Source organism: Podarcis melisellensis (assembly GCF_964234715.1).
Source record: "Podarcis melisellensis genome assembly, chromosome: 3".
Lineage (NCBI taxonomy): Eukaryota > Metazoa > Chordata > Lepidosauria > Squamata > Lacertidae > Podarcis > Podarcis melisellensis.
This window is the reverse complement of record NC_138530.1, coordinates 26,596,551-26,616,418: the sequence shown is the minus strand read 5'-3', so window position 1 is coordinate 26,616,418 and position 19,868 is coordinate 26,596,551. Positions and strand designations below refer to the sequence as shown.

Genomic DNA, 19,868 nt, shown 5'->3' with positions numbered 1-19,868 from the left:
TCTTAATTCAACTAACTTTCCCAGATTAAATGCGCTACTGCCCAATAATCCTTTCTCTACTCCTTTACTGTCCAGAGATGTTGTGAATTTTAGCTGACGGCTCAAACTAAAAAGAAAGAAGGATGCATGCTCTTTCTGAAGGACAGTTGAGGATAAGCATGGCTTCTTTTGAATCACAGCTTTGCCATTTTCAGCCCTGGATCCAGCTATTGAGCATCGACACCCCCTGGACACGTGTAAAGCCTCTTCTAATCCCCCCCCCACCCATCCCACTTTCGAGTCCCCTGGGAGACAGCTGAAGGGCAGCCAGAAATCCAACAGGTGCAGCGGGTTTCCCAGACAGGAAGAAGAGATCCTCCTCTCCACCTGTGGGTTTGCTGCCTCTCAGGCTACCGGCAAAGCCACGCAGCAGTCAGAATGACGTCTCGGGGTGCGGGAGAGGGCGCCCCATGTGGGGCTGAGGCAGGAGGCTGTTGGATGTGAGAGAGGGCCCAGGCAGCAGGCAGGCCGGCCGGAGGAGCCCCGGCCCCTCTTCCTCCCGCGCGCGCCCGGCCTCCGCCAGCAGCCGCCCGGGAAGGGCCTTCCCTTCCGCAGAGAAGCGCGCCCTGGGCCGCCGGTGCTAGGACCCGCGGGGAATTCGCGGGCGCCGCCAAGGCGAGCGCCTGCCCCCTCGCTTCTCGTGCCTCCCGCTCGGCCTCCTCCCTTCCGCCGGCAGGGGACGGGCGAGCGCCGAAGGGCAGCGGCCGGGCAGGCCGGGCGGTACCTGGCGAAGCAGCACTCGCAGTGGTTGCCCCTCTCGTTGACGGTCAGCACGCACGTGTAGGCCGGGCACGAGAAGAGCAGCTCCCCGACGGCGAAGCGGCGAAGCGCCCGCAGCCCCCGGCCTTTGCCCGGGCTCTGGAAGCGCTCCAGCGCCGGAGACTCGGAACTCCTCGCCGAGCTCATGGCTCCTCTCTGCCAGGCGCTGCCGCCTCCTTCTTGGCACAAGCCCCGTCGTGGCGGCGGCCTGTGCCCTGGCTATTAATGGCGCGCAGCAGCAGCAGCAGCAGCCACCCGCAGCGCCCGGCCCCGGCCAGCCAGAGCTCGCAGCACATACATGGGCATGGGCAGCCGGAGCAGCAGCAGCAGCGGCGGCCGCGGCCGGCTCCCTGGGAAAAGCGCGCCGGGAGCCCGCTGGGTCCTAGAGGCAACGCGGGCCCGGCTGCCCGCGCGGCACCCCGGGTACGCGCCCCGGAGGTGAGGGGTGGCGGGCCCTGGAGATGGAGGCTTTCGGTTGGACGGGAAGCCGAATCCCTTCTGCTACCCCCCACCCCTTCTCACGGTCTTTCGTTTGACTTTGAGGGGTTAAGAAGTCGTCTCTCTCTTTTTTAAGTTGCCTCATGGCTATCGAAGTTAACCTTTATATCATGGCATTTGGCACGTTTTCCAATTACACTCCTTACAAAATGACTCAACATTTAAATAAATATAGAAAGGTAGAAAAATTTCCCATTACAAGTCTTCGGTTTACCCTGCTTACAAGAATCTTTCAAATACAGTGGTACCTCGGGTTAAGTACTTAATTTGTTCTGGAGGTCCGTTCTTAACCTGAAACTGTTCTTAACCTGAAGCACCACTTTAGCTAATGGGGCTCCCGCTGCTGCCGCGCCGCCAGAGCACGATTTCTGTTCTCATCCTGAAGCAAAGTTCTTAACCTGAAGCACTATTTTTGGGATAGCGGAGTCTGTAACCTGAAGCGTATGTAACCTGAGGTACCACTGTATCATATAAATTTACTCCAGTCCTTTTGGAATACGTGATCATGCTGGTTTCGGATATTTCCTGTCAGCTTCGCCAGTTCTGCAAAGTCCATCATCTTCATCTGCCACTCTTCTTTAGTTGGTACTTCTTGTTTCCATTTTTGGGCTGAAAGAATTCTTTTAGCACACAACCATTCTAAAAGCATAAAGCAGTGCTGTTTTTCTAGAAAAAGAGGTGCCGGAGGAGCTCACTATGAACTACTTCTCTTAGACTAGCAATGGCCCCCACCTGAGAGTTCTGGAGATGAGGTGGGGGGGGGGGAAGCCTTGGCTAAAACTAAAAAGCTCCCCCCACAGCTATGTGGTACAAAATGAAAGGTCTTTAAATTCCAATCCTAACCATGTTTTACCCAGAAACAAGTGCACCCTAGTGAGGAATGTTGTTTGCATCCATCTGTCTCCAGAGACAATGGAGTGCACCTCCGAGGGTGAAGCCAAACCGCTGCATTGGCAACACTGAAGTGACCTCCCCAGGGCGCAAGCCAGGGTTGTGTGTATGGAGGTCCTGGGCTGCCCAGATGACAAGACTCGCCCCCCTCGACTTCCTTGAAGTGGTGCAAAGATAAAGGTAAAGGGACCCCTGACCATTAGGTCCAGTCGTGACCGACTCTGGGGTTGCACACTCATCTCGCTTTATTGGCCGAGGGAGCCGGCATACAGCTTCCGTGTCATGTGTCCAGCATGACTAAGCTGCTTCTGGCGAACCAGAGCAGCGCACGGAAACGCCGTTTACCTTCCCGCCAGAACGGTACCTATTTATCTACTTGCACTTTGAGGTGCTTTCGAACTGCTAGGTTGGCAGGAGCAGGGACCGAGCAACGGGAGCTCACCCCATTGCGGGGATTCGAACCGCCGACTTTCTGATCGGCAAGTCCTAGGCTCTGTGGTTTATCCCACAGCGCCACCCGCGTCCCTGGTCCAAAGATAAGCAGAGCAATAAATTAGGCAGCAACTTGGCTGCAGAAGTTGTCGGTAAGAATTGTACAAGGCATCATCTAACTGTCTTAGGGACTCCACTCTGGATTTGTTTGTAGGGTTTAGTCCTTAGCCTTTTCTTTTCCCAAAGAGATCCTGCAAGGCAGAGGAGACTCGAGACACAAGAGCTTATCAAAGATGTAGTCATTTCTGGCTACTGCCAAGTGTCCATGCACTACAACTTCCATCACCCCTGACCATTGGGTGCACTGGGAGTTTGATTCCAACAAATATCTGAAGGTTTCCCAAGCCAAAATTCATTCAGCACAATACATTTTACTAGTACTGTATTGCATCTGCAATTTCTTATTATATGCTAAGACTCTGAAACTCCAATGTGGACATGCTCTTTAGAACCTAAGATTTTAATCAAGCTGAAGGTTTTTGTTTTTTTTAATGATATAATTCCCAGGAGGTAAATGTAAAACATGAATCACAGAAAAAATCTTAACATGTTAGAAACCCTTCATGGCTGTAAGCAGAGGGCATTCTACACCTGCAGTCTGTAGCCTGGAGGCATGAGAAGAAAGATTTGCTAAATAAGTACTGCTGAAGTATGACACACTAAGGGCACAGCTCAAGATCATTGACTCATCTTCCTTTCATTAATGCAGAAGGAAGGTTCACAAACTTTGTCAGAGCAAGTCTCTGTAAATGAAGACGGAAACTGTTCCAGCTTCTCTCAAGTGTCACAATGGGCCAATTCACAGAAACATCCCACCTGCAGCCACAGGCTTTCCCCCCTCGTTCTTGGCCCTGGTTGTGATGTGTATGTGGCAAACCCGGGTTGCCTGAATCATGGTGCAATGTGCACCATGAAGGGAAAAATACAACATGGCCCGCCATGTGCAGAGTACTTTGGCAGTTCACTGTTACAGCATGCAGTCCCGCTAAAACTTTAGGTGCAATTTATTTTAAGGGAAAGTGAGGGATCAGGGCCATATTTGGGCCCGTAAAGGTAAAGGGACCCCTGACCATTAGGTCCAGTCACAGATGACCCTGGGGTTGCGACGCTCATCTCACTTTACTGGCAGAAGGAGCCAGTGTACAGCTTCCAGGTCATGTGGCCAGCATGACTAAACTGCTTCTGATGAACCAGAGCAGCGCATGGAAACACTGTTTACCTTCCTGCTGGAGCGGTACCTATTTATCTACCTGCACTTTGATGTGCTTTCGAACTGCTATGTTGGCAGGAGCAGGGACTGAGCAACAGCAGCTCACCCCATTGCAGGGATTCGAACCGCCGACCTCATTGGCAAACCCTAGGCTCTGTGGTTTAGACCACAGCACCACCCGCATCTCTTTCATGTGGGCCCATACCAGACTTGAAAACACCTACAGACAGAGAAATTTAACAGTGCAATCCTTTGCCAACTTGAATCCATTATAATTTGTGGCCTTAAGGTACTTTAGGCGCATAGGGCTGGGTGGCAAGACTGCAGTCTTAAGGCATGCTTAACTGGCTCCAGTTGCGCTTGCTGTGGTGAGGCAGAGCCACCTCCCCCAACACTGACTTCAATGCAACTTACCTAGAAGGGGTTGGGGTCAGGCAACAGCAAGCTTGGGGTTGGCAGAACCACTCTATCACTCCCACTGGTACTGCCCCAAGGCCACTTCCACTGTACCTGACTCCAGCCCTGTTCAGAGGAACTGCAGTGACACCAGTGTCGAGAGGTTGTCTCTGCTCCATGAACCACTACTGACTCGTTCCCATTGAATTTAATGGGATTTCTGAGTACTGGGATACACTTGCCTAGCCTGTGACTGGCAATCAGTACAAGGGATGAGGCATTCAACTTCCTAGATTGCAATGATTTCTAGGGGGTAGAGAAATACGTGGAGGTCTCACTCTTGCCCTGCCATCTGGGTCTGTAGGGCTTTCCCCCAAAACAAATTAGATTTGTCAAGCTGCATTAGCAGAACAGTAGAACAACAAAAACACCTTGTCCATGAAGGGAGATATTGGGTCATTCTGCTTTTCTGTTAATGTTTACTATTTCCATTAATGCTATTAAACCAACTTAAACACCACTAATGATATTACTCATGTCAAATTGTCCGGGCCATCAGTTTGATAAACTATCAGTGACTTTAATTGACAGAGACATAAATTTGAAATTGGGACCATGCCGCGGATAAGCAGGGCTAAGCAATGTGACCTTGCTAAAAACACGAGATGAACAAAGGGGCTCCAATCTGCTACAATTAGCTGAGTTTATAGCTCATTAGAATTAAATATATTATTTGCTAGTGATACGTGTAACCTGCCTTGCTCGCTGCCCACAAGGGTTTCTCGGAACACCAACCTATGAAAACAGTCTCGTAAGAATAGCAAAATCTGCATCTCATCTGCATATGAGCATGCAAGCGGAAGCAGGAATTCAAACTAATATTGTCACACTTGTCACCTTTTGCTTCTAACGCCACATCCCTATAGAAGGTGTGCGTGGCAAGGCCACAGCTGTCGCGCTGTTCTGTCAACTATGTAGTGTGCTAAGGGTTCTGGTGGGAGCGAAGCCTCTGGCAGCATTTAGCTGAGACACCCTGCTTGCATGGGAAAATTCTGTGAACAAATGTGCAAGCCCAGCTCCCCTTCCATGCTACGCCAAATGCACAGGCTGTGACCAGTGGATATGCCAACACCAGTGTGCATGGCTAGTGGGCGGAATCCTGATCTCCCCTCGCACATTCACTGCATGCGGCAGGGAGCATGTCGAAAGAAGGCTATGGAAGGTTCTCACTCCCAAACATTCCAACTGCTGTGGGTGAGAGAACAAAGGTCCAACTTCTGGGAAGAATGCAATAGGTCAGCCCACAGGGACCCAGGACTGGGAGGAGCTACATCAGTAGAGACTGAGAAGCTGAGTGACTGGAAATCACAGGAGGCTGGGAAGCAAAGTGGCAAAGAGTCCAAAGGCATGTGCTGGATGGGTGTGAAGCAGCCCTAGCCGAGAGTCAGGGTGACTGAATGAATGGAGTAGGAGGTTCAGTTATTTGACAGTGTCACTGCTCAATTTTTCTTGTTAAATGGGATAAATAGAAAGATGTAACACTGCAGGTGTTGTTGAAACTGAGCAATGCTGTTTTACTGCAAATGAATAAAATATTCTAGATATAGAAAGAGAGTGGGTGCAGCACTGGAAAGCAGGGATCTAAGGAAAGAATAAATACTGGATGCATAAGGGTGAAGAAATAGAGTCTGGGAGGAACTTGAGCTGGTGGCAAGCGGAAATGGAAATCCAGGTGATATTTGAAAGCTGGAAGGCTCTATCTAAGGCAGAAAGCACAGCACAGTTTGAGATCCAGGCACTATGGGACTTAGTCCTAAGGCATGCATAAGACTGCAGTCTTGCCATGCAACCCTATGCACTTAGGCTTCCTTAAGCGTATGACTTGCAATGGATTTAAGTGCACCAATGCTTGGGGGGTGGGGGGAGGTGAGGTCAAGCCACCTGGAAACATGGAAGTTGGGCTAAGCATTCAGCTCACTCAGCTGTGTCCCATCTTTTGCAGCCACTTTTCTAGATGCATTTCCAACATTGGGTGGCAAACTCGCTAGTTATCCATGATCTGAGTTTTCTCGGATGTTCATGATAGAAGCTGCCGTGTTGTGGAGTGGAATGCCATGGGCATCAAGTTAACAGAATAAAAAACAACTTGCTATTATTGTCCTCATAACACACACACCCCCGCACACCATGCGGCTGAAAGTTCCTCTTTGTTTTTGTTATAATAATAAATAATAAATTTTATTTATATCCCGCCCTCCCCAGCCGAAGTCGGGCTCAGAGCGGCTAACAACAGTAAAACGACAAAACATTCTGAAATCATTTCATTATAAAATTAATTCCAATCAAATTAATGGCAACCATTGGGCTAGAAGTTCTGTGAGGATTGCCAAAGGAGGGAGTCAGAATAATAATAAATTTTATTTATTGAACCCTATAATAGATCTGAATATGGCACGGAATGGCGGGATACTCTGAAATATACTGAAATATTCTCGGAGTCCTGTAGTGATTTCATGCTCTTTACTGCAGCTTGTATAACAGTGATTGAATCCCCCCCAAAAAACCTCAGGCCTTTATATACATTATTTACACAATGAGTCCCGCCTGATTGGCTGATTCTGCTTCCTAACTGGAGCCTGATTGGTCTTCTCCTGCAGGCCAATCAGTTGTTGCATTCTATGATCATACCAGCCTAATAGGCCTCCTGGTACAATCAGCCTCCTGGAGCCTGATTGGTCTTCTCCCGCAAGCCAATCAGTTGCTGCATTCTAGGATCCTACCTGCCTATTGTTCTAGGATCCAAGCTTAGTACATAATACCTCAAAAGAGCTTTTACTTAGCACCACATATGGCTGTTCTTCAGAAAAGGTTTGAAAGGATATAAATGAGGTCATGGTTAATATGCCACTCCTTAAACACAGCTCTTTGTCTCAGTCAAGGACAGACCCATTTGAAAAACAAGCTGTTGGTTTTTCAAAGCCACCAAACCAGTGATGTTTGGCACTTACCTGAGTGGTCTCCTAAAGGGGGCAGCTGTTAAGTCACAGCTGGTTTTGTTCATCTATGATTCCTTTTCATGCTGTTGTGTGTGTGTTTTGATATATTTTTTTTAAAAAAAACAACTTTAGCAAACATTTGTGGGACTATGAGTAAGTACCAGCCAAAAAAGCTGCCATCTTTTTGTTTAAATATTCGGTGGATAGGGAGATTTATGCTCTTGTTTACATTACAAATTCATACACCTTCCCGTCAAACCATAATAGAAAGCTGGTGCCACTGTACTCCACCTCTTAACTAGCATAAGTGCACATAAAACAGAGCACAATACATACTAGAAGATCATTAGGAACCAAATCAGCGTGAATGCCTTGACCGCAGAGAAGTCAATTGGTTATTTCATTCTTTTTTTAAAATAATAATAAAATAAATGCTATTCTCTATCCCTCTCTCCTCATTTCCCCGACCTTATTTTTCTCTGCGTTTTGACACAATATTTTGACCTTAAAATAGAAATTTGCTTGTTCAGAAGGTTACATTTTTTTGTTGAACTTCCCTTCAACAATTTCTGGAGCTTCTGCACTAGCAAGGAAATCGGGAGCCATTTTCATGTAACAGATCCTGGGTGAATGTGCAGTTAACCTGCTTACTAGGCCCACTTACACTTGGTATAGGATTTAAACCAAGGCTTAAATGGAACTGCACGTTCTGGAAACCAGGAAAAGAGGAAGCTTTTTCCAGCCCAAATGCTGCTTTCCCTTCTGGGCATATGCCACTGTTGGGTGAGGCCAGAGGCAAAAGAGGGGTGATCAACAAGTGTTGAGTTTTAAGGAGAGCGCAAAATATGGTCTGAAGCTCAACATCAAAAAAACGAAGATCATGACCACTGGTCCCATCACCTCCTGGCAAATAGAAGGGGAAGAAATGGAGGCAGTGAGAAATTTTACTTTCTTGGGCTCCATGATCACTGCAGATGGTGACAGTAGCCACGAAATTAAAAGATGCCTGCTTCTTGGGAGAAAAGCAATGACAAACCTAGACAGCATCTTAAAAAGTAGAGACATCACCTTGCCAACAAAGGTCCGTATAGTAAAAGCTATGGTTTTCCCAGTAGTGATGTATGGAAGTGAGAGCTGGACTGATCGCCGAAGAATTGATGCTTTTGAATTATGGTGCCGGAGGAGACTCTTGAGAGTCCCATGGACTGCAAGAAGATCAAACCTATCCATTCTTAAGGAAATCAGCCCTGAGTGCTCACTGGAAGGACAGATCCTGAAGCTAAGGCTCCAATACTTTGGCCACCTCATGAGAAGAGACTCCCTGGAAAACACCGATGCTGGGAAAGATTGAGGCACAAGGAGAAGGGGACGACAGAAGACGAGATGGTTGGACAGTGTTCTTGAAGCTACCAGCATGAGTTTGACCAAACTGCAGGAGGCAGTGGCAGACAGAAGTGCCTGGCGTGATCTGGTCCATTGGGTCATGAAGAGTTGGACACGACTAAATGACTAAACAACAACAACAACAACAACAACAGTAGGCTATTTTCTAGCCACACTTGCACACACCCCTCTGTCCTCCATGGAGGCAAACAAGAAGCATGGTCAGAGTTCAAGGACACATTCCAGCCATGCAAAACCACAAACAGGCAGTGGGGGCATGCAGAAACTGGACTGGTAAGAGGTGTTACCAGGGCTAAACAGAAAGGCTTACATTTGGACCCTAGCCCTGAGGCTTACCCATTCTTGACAAAGACAATAATAAAGTAAGACTTGGCATTTATATGGTTCTTTGAAGTGTTCATAGTATTTCACTTGTATCCTCTTAAGTCCTCTTTGCACTAACAAGCCTGTTTTGGAGGCCCATGGTATTATCCTCACATTACAGATGGGTTGCTGAAATGAAGAGATACCAGCTTGCCCAAGGCCGTCTTGAAAAATCATGACAGGTGAGTTTTAAACTGGGGACTTATTTCATCTGCCTGTTAGCGCAGATGTGAACCGTTACGCTCACCTAATACCTGAGCCACTGCATGTGATATTAACACTCAGTACTCTAGTTATGGACTTTTCAGGGTGCAAATGGCACCCCAGAACGGATGGTGTCTGCAACTAGAGGTACCACTGTAGATCTTGAGGATTGCAGCCAGAGATGGCTTTATGATGGGCCATTAGCCACTCCGTTAACTTCATCTTTTAAATGCCCCAAGATTCTTAATTGCTCTTGCTGCAAAAGACTAACAGGGCTTCTCCTCTGGAAATCCATAAACTTTCAAAGGGAACACACAGGGAAGGTAAATATCTGTTGGTGGCTGACGCATGCATGTCTTTGTAAAAAGTACATTTAAAAATTACATTAAAATGTATATGCAAAATGTGCATCAGCAGATAATGAAATGGAAGGAACACTGGTGCAAAATGAACCAATTTCAGTGGAACAGAAAATATCAGATGAAAGTGCAAACAAATAGCGGGGCGGGACTTTTGACATTCTTCTCTTTCTTAAGCTGTGCAGCCCTTACAATCTGGTGTGTGTGTGTGTAGTGCAAATGAATGTCACACACACATATACACACACACACACCAGGTTGTAAGGGCTGCACAGCTTAAGAAAGAGAAGAATGTCATAAGTTATACAAGCAACAAGCTGGTGTGTGTGTGTGTGTTTCAATGCACGCGAAACGCCACCAGATGCCAGAAGGTCCTTACATTTCTGAAGAATGGAAAAGCTGCAGGAAAGCAATTTTTATGAGAAACAAAATGCATCTTCCTGTCAGGGAGGAAGGGAGGTGCAAGGTGCTTGAGAAATGGAAAATAAAAAAGAATGCAATTAAACCCAGATATGAATAAAGATCAGGTGAGAAAGGATGTCACCCCCTGGCCTTTGGAACGGTATTTCTGCTGTCTCCTGAAATTATGCTTTTCCTGAAACAAAGGAACAACGTTACGGGAAAGTGGGTGCCAGGTACTTTAGGAAAATGAGACACAGCGAAGCGGATAGACAGAGACAAAGACAATAGCAGTCATCTGCAATAAACCGAAGGCAGCTGAGGTTTGAGACAAAAGTAGAAAATTCTGAGCCAGCAAGATGACTGGAGCAGGGGAAGGAAGGAGGGGAAGGTGAATCACAATAACGTTTGAAAGACATGAGCTTGAATATTTATCAGTGTCGCCACAAGCTCAGTGAGGTGGCCTTGGCTCACTCACCAAGTTCCCCTGCCTTTAAGATGATAAATTGGGAGTGTGGGTGTGTGGGGAACCCCAGCACATAGGTTCCAAAGTTCAGCGTATATGTGGAATGCCTTACATGGTCTTAGGGGTGTGGGCAGGTCATAGAGCCCTTATTCCAAAATCTTAGAACATGAGAAGAAGCTCTTCTGGAACAGGCCAAAGCCTTATCTGGTCCATCATCCCATACCCTCCAACATTCCTCACATGAAATAGGGACATTTCTCACTCCCCCCACAACTGACCCTCCTCGGCCCCCAATTCCGCCCCTGCCCCCCGCAGAACACACACCCTCCACCATCCTGAGAAAACCCCTTTCTAGTCTAGTTATTTCCCATATGCAAAGACCCCAGCAGGGTTTGAAGTGTAAGAAAACAGCAGAATATAATAAGAAACACATTAGAGAGAATGAAATTAGATAAGGCAGAACCTTAAAACACAATTGGAAGTTGTTTGGGTTATAAACATCGATGTCTCTCCTGTATCAGTCTCTACAGCAGATGCTGTAACCTTCCAACAATTTGACTCGACCACCAAAGGTGCACACCTCCATTGTATCCGAAGACAGAGGGATGCCAACAATCATTTTGCCTAAAACCGTATGATTTTAATGATGGAATGTGTACAGTTAAGCAGTACAGAATGCATTCCTATATTTGCTGGAAATCTCCCACACAATAGAGTCAATGGACGACAATGTGGTTTGCATCACATTCATTTATTTGAATAAACCCTGGCTCTCCTGTGTCTGATCAATGACTCTGCTATATCGTTTTCACTCGAGCAATGGCTGAAGAGTTTTTTAAGTGATTAATCCAGCAGGGCATGATGAAGGTACTTAACATGAATGCTCCTCTTTGTTCAACAGGGTGGTTGTGATTGCTAACATTGCAGGATCATCCTGGCTACAAGTAAGTGCTACTTCTCTGATTATTGTTTAGTGGACATTGTCAAACTGTTGGCGATGAGACATCCACTTTATCTGAATCCAAACTATGGAAGCAGAAAGTTAAGTGCTAGAATTCAGACGGGCACATTAAGTTCCTTTGTTCCTCTGGCTTTGGATTTTGGGCAACTCTTCTTCTTCTTCTACTACTACTACTACTAGGTTCAAAAAATGATTGGTTCAAAATCGGGAAAGGAGTACGACAAGGCTGTAATATTGTCTCCCTTCTTATTTAACTTATATGCAGAATTCATCATGCAAAAGGCTGGGCCGGATGAATCCCAAGGAATTAAGATCGCCGGAAGAAATATCAACAACCTCAGATATGCAGATGACACAACCTTGATGGCAGAAATTGAGGAGGAATTAAAGAACCTCTTAATGAGGGTGAAAGAGGAGAGCGCAAAATATGGTCTGAAGCTCAACATTAAAAAAACGAAGATCATGACCACTGGTCCCATCACCTCCTGGCAAATAGAAGGGGAAGAAATGGAGGCAGTGAGAAATTTTACTTTCTTGGGCTCCATGATCACTGCAGATGGTGACAGTAGCCACGAAATTAAAAGACTCCTGCTTTTTGGGAGAAAAGCAATGACAAACCTAGACAGCATCTTAAAAAGTAGAGACATCACTGTGCGAATAGATCGATCTGGCCCTTGATCGATAGAGCCGCGACTTCAGACAGCTTTACGATCCCAATCAATCACTTACAGCGGTCCGGCACGCTTCCTCCCAAGCTGCGCAATAACTCCTGCTGTCTCTTCTCAGTCACGGCTTTTAGCAGAGTAGAACACAGCGTGTAAAGCAGTCTTGCTCCTTGTAAGCACACATAGACAGATTCGTCTATTTACAGCTCTTTATTAAAACATTACAGCATCAAAGTCCGTCACTGCTGGCAGCCATTGCTGCAAACATGTCTCCCTCTCAGATACACAGAGGGAACATCCTTCTCTCCTCAGAGTCACAGGGGGACCTGAAAGTACAGGGGGAAAGCTCCTCCTTAGCTTCTGTCTCCGCCCAGCTTCTGTAAGCTGACGTCAGCAGGTGACACACACCAGGGAATTTAACCAGTTAAGTTCTGAACTATAACACCCCCCCTTGTGTCCCTGCGTGATACCTGTGCAACATCTTCAGTAACACCTTGTGAGATCAATCCCTTCCCCAATGCCTTGCGCCTTCCCTTGGCAAACCTGTTTGGCATTTGTGGAACCACCTCACAACTCTCAGAATCGCACTGTGCGAAACTTACCCACGCACCTGTGGCCTGATACCTCTCTGGTGGGATACCCTTTGTTGTGCGACTGGACCTCCTAGGCACAAACTCAGGTGTTCCCTCTGACTCACTTTGATCAGCAGGTGTGTCCTCTGCATCATGGGATTCTCCTTCTGACTTAAAGCGTCTTCGAATCCTCTCTATCACACTCACAGGAGAACTAGGCGCACTCTTGGGCTGTCTCTTAACAGCTTGTGGAGATGCCACATCCTGCTCTTGACCCTGGTCAGTGACCTGGTCGTCAGCAGCAGCCTCAGCCTCTTCTTCCGCCTCATCAGAACTGTCTTCTGGATCAGAGAGACATTCTGAGAGAACATCACGCCTGACAGGAGTCTTTGACTTTACATCCTCCTCTAAGAACTCAGCGTGCTTACTGATCAGCACCTTACTCTGATCACCTGACGGGTAAGCAAATCGCCATGCACGGGCTTCTGGCTCATACCCACAGAAGATCATTTTCTGGACTTTGGCTCCATCTGGCCCTTGCAAAGCTTTAGGCAAAGAGACAAGCGCAGGAGTCCCAAACGTCCGCAAAAAGTGAACCTGGGGTTTTCGGCCATTTAACAGAGAAAACGGAGTGTCACCTACCAATGAGTTGTAGACACGATTCCAGGTAAATGACACAGCCCTCGTAGCCTCCAGCCAAAACTCAGGAGGTAACCTGGCTTCTTTCAGCATCACCTGTGCAGCCTTAACCAGAGCTCCACTTCTCAGCTCTGCCACCCCCCCTAGCTGGGGTGAAATAGCTGTGTGTCGTATCCCTTTCTTCTGAAAGAACTTCTGCAAAGCAGAACCAGTGTACTTAGCATTTCTGTCACTGATGATCGCTTGAACCCTGGTGGAGAACCTCTGTTCCACCCCCTCAATCCAGCTCTTGATCAGCTGTGCTGCATCCTCCCTGGATTTGAGACCGTGAGCCCAGGAATTCTGCGAGAAATCATCCAGAAAAGTTAGCAGAAACCTGGCCCCTCCCAGACTTGGTTCCTTGACAGGACCGGACAAATCTATGTGTACCAGCTCAAAAGGTTTAGTGGCCACACGTTCCACCTTTGGGTAACTGCACCCTCTCACCTTTGCCTGCTTGCAAGTGTCACAATTAATGGCACTTTGACAATTTCTAATCTTACAACCTGTAACAACCTCAGGTAACGCCTGCAAATCCTCTAAAGGATTGTGAATCGTTCTCTGATGCCATACGCATGCACATGTAACATTATGAGCGGGAATTGTAGCACGCTGGTTGGGAACTGTAGCACGCAACGCTTGTGCTTTCTCAACCTTCCCCTCACCTCCAAGAGACGTTTTAAGAATGAAAAGATCATTCTGTCCCTTCCGCACTTTGGCCAGTAACCTCCCCCCTTTGGAGATTGTGCAGACATCATTCTCAAAACAAACCTTGAACCCCTTACTTAACAAATAAGGCACAGATAACAAACAATGATGAATCTCTGGAACAATACAAAAATCCACCGTCTCCTGTAAAACAGAAAGATAGGCATTAGTGCACTTGGAAACTCTAGTTTTCTGTCCATTCGCAAACTTAATAGTCTGTCCCTTCGGAACTGCCGTGCAATTCCACCTCTCGACTGCAGGGGTCTCTGGAACCATGTTGCGGTTAGCTGCAGAATCTATTACAAAGGCCATCTCGGAATTTTCCACTCGGCCGTCTTCAAACACTGCCATACTCGCAGAAACCTGATAAGACTCTTCTCCCTGCTGTTTACCACGACCACCTGGCTCAGTTCCACGCCTTCCTGTCTTCCCAGGCCTGTTGCCATGGAAACCCGCCTGGTTCCCATGAGAAAAGTCTTTGCAAACATCCTGCATCGGCTCTCTGCTCCGGTGGGGGCAACTGCCACGCAGACGTTGAACTCCAGTGGAAAAACACTGCCCGGGGCTCCTCACAGCTGGCCTGGTCTTCCTCCTTCTGGAACGGCGCCTCCCACCAGCCTGGCCCCCCCTGAAGCTGCTCTCTGCTTCAGCACAAAGGGAAAGTTCTTTAAACTTGCTTTTGGAACTCTTCGCCCCCCCGATCTGCTCACTAGCGCTCCTAGAGGCTAAGACATCGGGAACAGGGCCTGCCAGTCCAGCCTCTCCAGGACTCAGTCCATCACACAGACGTGTAGAAGCATTACAACAGCTCCCCAACACTGTCCCAGCCCCCATTGGGCTTTCTGGGCATCCTTCTGCCTCTCCAGGGCTCTCTCCAGGGCTCTGGCCTTTCGCTGACGCCTCACACAAGCCCTTCAGCAAATTCCAGGCAGCCCACGCTGTCGTTACGCCCTCCAAATGAGGCCTCAGTGATGCATCAACGCATGCTTTGAGCATATCCAGCTCAAGTTGCATTCTCTGCTGGCTATCTTCAGCCTTCGCAGCCCCACAGCTTGCAACGCCTGTTCCAGCTGCTGGCCAGCTAAGGGGTGATTTTGGCTCCCATTGACTTGCTTCCCAAAGCCCTTCAACCAAGAACAACCCCCTTATTTTTCTGGACCACGTTGCCCAACTCTTTAGAGTTAGAGGTTCCAACGGTATATCCTGGCTTTCAGCCATCTTCTCCCGTTCTCCCAAGGTGCCCCAAGCTGTACTTATTCCGTACCAGCTGCTTGGCTCTCCCTTCCGTGGAGAAACGTTATCGGCTGCGTCTCAGCCTCCAGCCCTTAGCTGCCTTTTTTAGCTCCAGCTCTCTGTGTCAGAAGCTCTCACTGCCTCTCGGAAGCAGGCAATTAATCATTCTTGCTCTCCGGCATCCAGTCAGCTCCCGTTGGCCTCCGACGGCCCCTCAGCCTCAGAACGCTGACTTCAAAAACATTCCTGGAGCTCACACCGACTGCTTTACGAGCGTTGGCTGACCTTCCATAACCTGGGCGAATAGATCGATCTGGCCCTTGATCGATAGAGCCGCGACTTCAGACAGCTTTACGATCCCAATCAATCACTTACAGCGGTCCGGCACGCTTCCTCCCAAGCTGCGCAATAACTCCTGCTGTCTCTTCTCAGTCACGGCTTTTAGCAGAGTAGAACACAGCGTGTAAAGCAGTCTTGCTCCTTGTAAGCACACATAGACAGATTCGTCTATTTACAGCTCTTTATTAAAACATTACAGCATCAAAGTCCGTCACTGCTGGCAGCCATTGCTGCAAACATGTCTCCCTCTCAGATACACAGAGGGAACATCCTTCTCTCCTCAGAGTCACAGGGGGACCTGAAAGTACAGGGGGAAAGCTCCTCCTTAGCTTCTGTCTCCGCCCAGCTTCTGTAAGCTGACGTCAGCAGGTGACACACACCAGGGAATTTAACCAGTTAAGTTCTGAACTATAAGTTCTGAACCTTGCCAACAAAGGTCCGTATAGTAAAAGCTATGGTTTTCCCAGTAGTGATGTATGGAAGTGAGAGCTGGACCATAAAGAATGCTGATCGCCGAAGAATTGATGCTTTTGAATTATGGTGCCGGAGGAGACTCTTGAGAGTCCCATGGACTGCAAGAAGATCAAACCTATCCATTCTTAAGGAAATCAGCCCTAAGTGCTCACTGTAAGGACAGATCCTGAAGCTGAGACTCCAATACTTTGGCCACCTCCTGAGGAGAGAAGACTCCCTGGAAAAGACCCTGATGTTGGGAAAGATGGAGGGCACAAGGAGAAGGGGACGACAGAGGACAAGATGGTTGGATGGTTTTCGAGGTTATCAGCATGAGTTTGACCAAACTGCGGGAGGCAGTGGAGGACAGAAGTGCCTGGCATGCTCTGGTCCATGGGGTCACAAAGAGTCGGACACGACTAAATGACTAAACAACAACAACAACAACAATAATACTGCCCTTCATCACAAGATCTCAGGGTGGTTCACAAGATACGTTGCACACAAGCAAATAAGAAGAGCCTGCTGGATCAGGCCAATGGCTCATCTAGTCCAACTTCCTCTTCTCACAGTGGCCAATCTTGGACTCGGCTACATTAGTCAAGAATAAGCGCTTTATATGCATCATAACACTGTGACACCAGATGGCGCTGGGGAGTCCCTACTTTCACCAATGGGATTTCCCCTTATGAAGTTTACAATGTGTTTAACTGAATCACATTTTTGATAATAATAAAAATAAAATTCAAAAACCGGGCTCAGGGAGGCTAACAACAAATTTAAAACACTTTAAAACACGTAATTATAAAAGCAGCATAAAATACAGTATAAAAACATGAATAACAATAAAATTCAAAAATCAATTAGATAATCCCCAGGGCTAGCTGGCTGAATTGGTCCTACTTGGGCCAGAGAGGAGGCCAGGGGAGAATTAGCTGTGGGGTCTCAGAGCGGGTGATCTTCATAAAAAGGGAGGGGGAGGGAAGAGAAGGGAAATAAAAGATCAGGCTGAATTCAAACTAAAGGCCAGGCGGCATAGCTCTGTCTTACAGGCCCGACGGAAGGAGGTTAAATCCTGAAGGGCCCTAGTCTCATGGGACAGAGCATTCCACCAGGTCGGTGCCATCACTGAAAAGGCCCTGGCCCTGGTGGAGGATAATCTGACTTCCTTAGGGCCCGGGACCTCTAAACTATGGTTATTCATGGACCTTAAGGTCCTCTGCAGGGCATACCAGGAGAGGCAGTCCCATAGCTACTATCCCATAGATAGATGTGCCTAGATCCAGCCCTTGTGGGAAATCCTCCAGCAGAAGCTGAGCACAAGAGCCCTCTCTCTTCCTGTGGTTCCTAGCAAATGGTATTCAGGAGATTCCTACCAGCATGGAGCTTCTAGCATTCAGTTTCATTGGATGTCCAGGAATTCTAGCATTGTGAGAATGGAGAAAAAACCCTTCTCTCTCTCTCTCTCTCTCTCTCTCTCTCTCTCTCTCTCTCTCTCTCTCTCTCATTTTTATTTGATTTTACAAATTCATTCACACACAAAATCCCAAATAATAAAATTTGCACAAGATTCTTCCGAATCTCTAGACTCCCCTCCTCCCCTCTGTGGTTTCTTTAGTTAACCTTTTCAACTGCATACTATAAACCCTCCTAATTTTTCAGTCCTCCATTATATCCAAAGTCTCTGTAACATTGCAAGAGTTATTTAAGACCTGCCGAAGAGTTCAAGTGTTTACAGCGGTCGGTCAAATATAATATAAATTCCTCCCATTCTTTGTTGAAGTTTTGATCCTTCTGGTTTCTGAATTTTCCCAATCATTCTTGCCATCTCTGCATAGTCCAATAATTTAGTCTGCCAGTCCACTCTGGTAGGGATCTTGTCGTCTTTCCAACTTTGGGCAAACAGCATCCTTGCAGCTTTGGAGGACATTCCTGATCAATTTCAGCACACATTCTGGTTACAATTATAATTATGTTTTTAAAAATCCTCATGAAAATTCGCCAGCATTTTAGTGTGAATTTCTTGCAATATACCTGTTTGTATGCAATTTTACCTAATATACACATATGTGCAGAGCAAATTTCAGAGACATAAATCATTTGTCTATGCTGTTTTCATTAATACGTGTGTTTTTATGCCCACTTTACCCTAGTATATGCAATTTTGTACACATTACTAGACAGAACAACCACAGTGCAAAACGTAGAGAAGCACAAATTTCTAAGAATGGCTGCATTTCAGTTCTTGCATTGTTTTGGAAAGTGCATTGTTTGGTAGGTTTGCCTTTAAATGTGAACTGAAAGTGAGGGTCTCTTCCAGCCATTTATTTCTATAATTCATTTCTAGGAGGACTAAATACAGTTTTAAACAAATACTTGCTTGGCATGAAGTCATCCTGTGAGTAAGCAAAATCAGTTTTAGGAGGAATGTGCCACTAACTCCATAATTTCAGTGAAAACTCCATACTCATACATTTGGTAACAATAGCCTGAAATGTACACAAAGGGTATTAAAAGAATTCAGCATTATGGCAAGGCAATTGTTTTGTCAGGGCAAGCATTTCAGCTTGCCAGATGGAATAATCTCCTCTCCTCTGCATGCTGATCTGGGGTTTCTCTTGAACCCCACTGAGCAAATTTTGGGGGCACATGGGGGGAGGAGGGGGAAAGAAGCCCCAGTGTGCTAGTGGAAGTCCTTCTGCTGAACCTCCACTGAGAGGATTCATTAGTTAAATCCCAACTGGTGAAAGGGTTTTAATTAAAGATTTTAATTGTAAGTAATGGTTTTAAGTAATGTTACAGAGGAAGGAAATCGAGAAATACTCTTTTCCTTTTCTTTTGCATTTGCAGAAAAGGGAAAGACACCCATTCATTTTACCTTTCTGTTTTGAGCGATGCCAATATACATGATAAAGAAGCACTACCAAACTTGTTTGAAGGGATTTAATGGAATCTCAAGTGATCTCTTCTTCACTGGTTTGCAAATTCCTACACAAGGACCCGTGTCAGGATATGGTGCCTGGAGCAGGTCAGCAAGAACTCAAATGGCTTCAGCGAAGTCAGTTCTTTATTCAAAGCAACAAGACAACCCAGAAGGCCAGGCCTAATGAACACAGCAACTCTTCCCAGTAGGTCTTGCCCCAATGAGCCAGTTGTGGGGACTGAAGTTTCTCGCCTTCCCACTGCTATCTAAGCTTCATCCCCCAGGTTCTCTTACTTGTCTGTGTTTGCCCTGTCCTCTTAGTGCCTCTTCAGGACACGGGTGGTGCTGTGGTCTAAACCACAGAGCCTAGGGCTTGCCAATCAGAAGGTAGGCAGTTTGAATCCCCGCGACAGGGTGAGCTCCTGTTGCTTGGTCCCTGCTCCTGCCAACCTAGCAGTTCAAAAGCACGTCAAAGTGCAAGTAAATAAATAGGTACCGCTCCGGCGGGAAGGTAAACGGCGTTTCCGTGCGCTGCTCTGGTTCGCCAGAAGCGGCTTAGTCATGCTGGCCACATGACCCGGAAGCTGTACGCTGGCTTCCTTGGCCAGTAAAGTGAGATGAGCGTAGCACCCCAGAGTCGTCCGTGACTGGGCCTAATGGTCAGGGGTTCCTTTACCTTAGTATCTCTTTGGATTCTGGGAGATCAGGGGGATGGGAGCTGGTCATAGCAGGAGGGGGTGACCCCCTGTCTTCTTCAGCAGCCTGGCTCATCTCTGCTACTTGGCCTCCCTCCTGCTTCCGCTTCTGCCTCTGATTCTGGACTTCTCTCTGCCCAGACTCTTCCTTCTCACTAAGCTCTG

At 47.2% G+C, this 19,868-nt stretch overlaps 2 protein-coding genes across 2 annotated transcripts in view; one reads left to right on the top strand and one right to left on the bottom strand.

Annotated features, from left to right (window-relative positions):
- The window catches only part of SMYD2 (SET and MYND domain containing 2), a 35,025-nt gene extending 33,886 nt beyond the window's left edge, over positions 1-1,139 (bottom strand). The window contains exon 1 of the mRNA XM_081904230.1: positions 764-1,139. Within this exon, the coding sequence (XP_081760356.1) occupies positions 764-945 (182 nt within the window). The 5' untranslated portion in view covers positions 946-1,139. The remainder of the gene's footprint in view (positions 1-763) is intronic.
- The window catches only part of PTPN14 (protein tyrosine phosphatase non-receptor type 14), a 455,032-nt gene that overhangs the window by 150,294 nt on the left and 284,870 nt on the right, over positions 1-19,868 (top strand). The window lies entirely within an intron of this gene.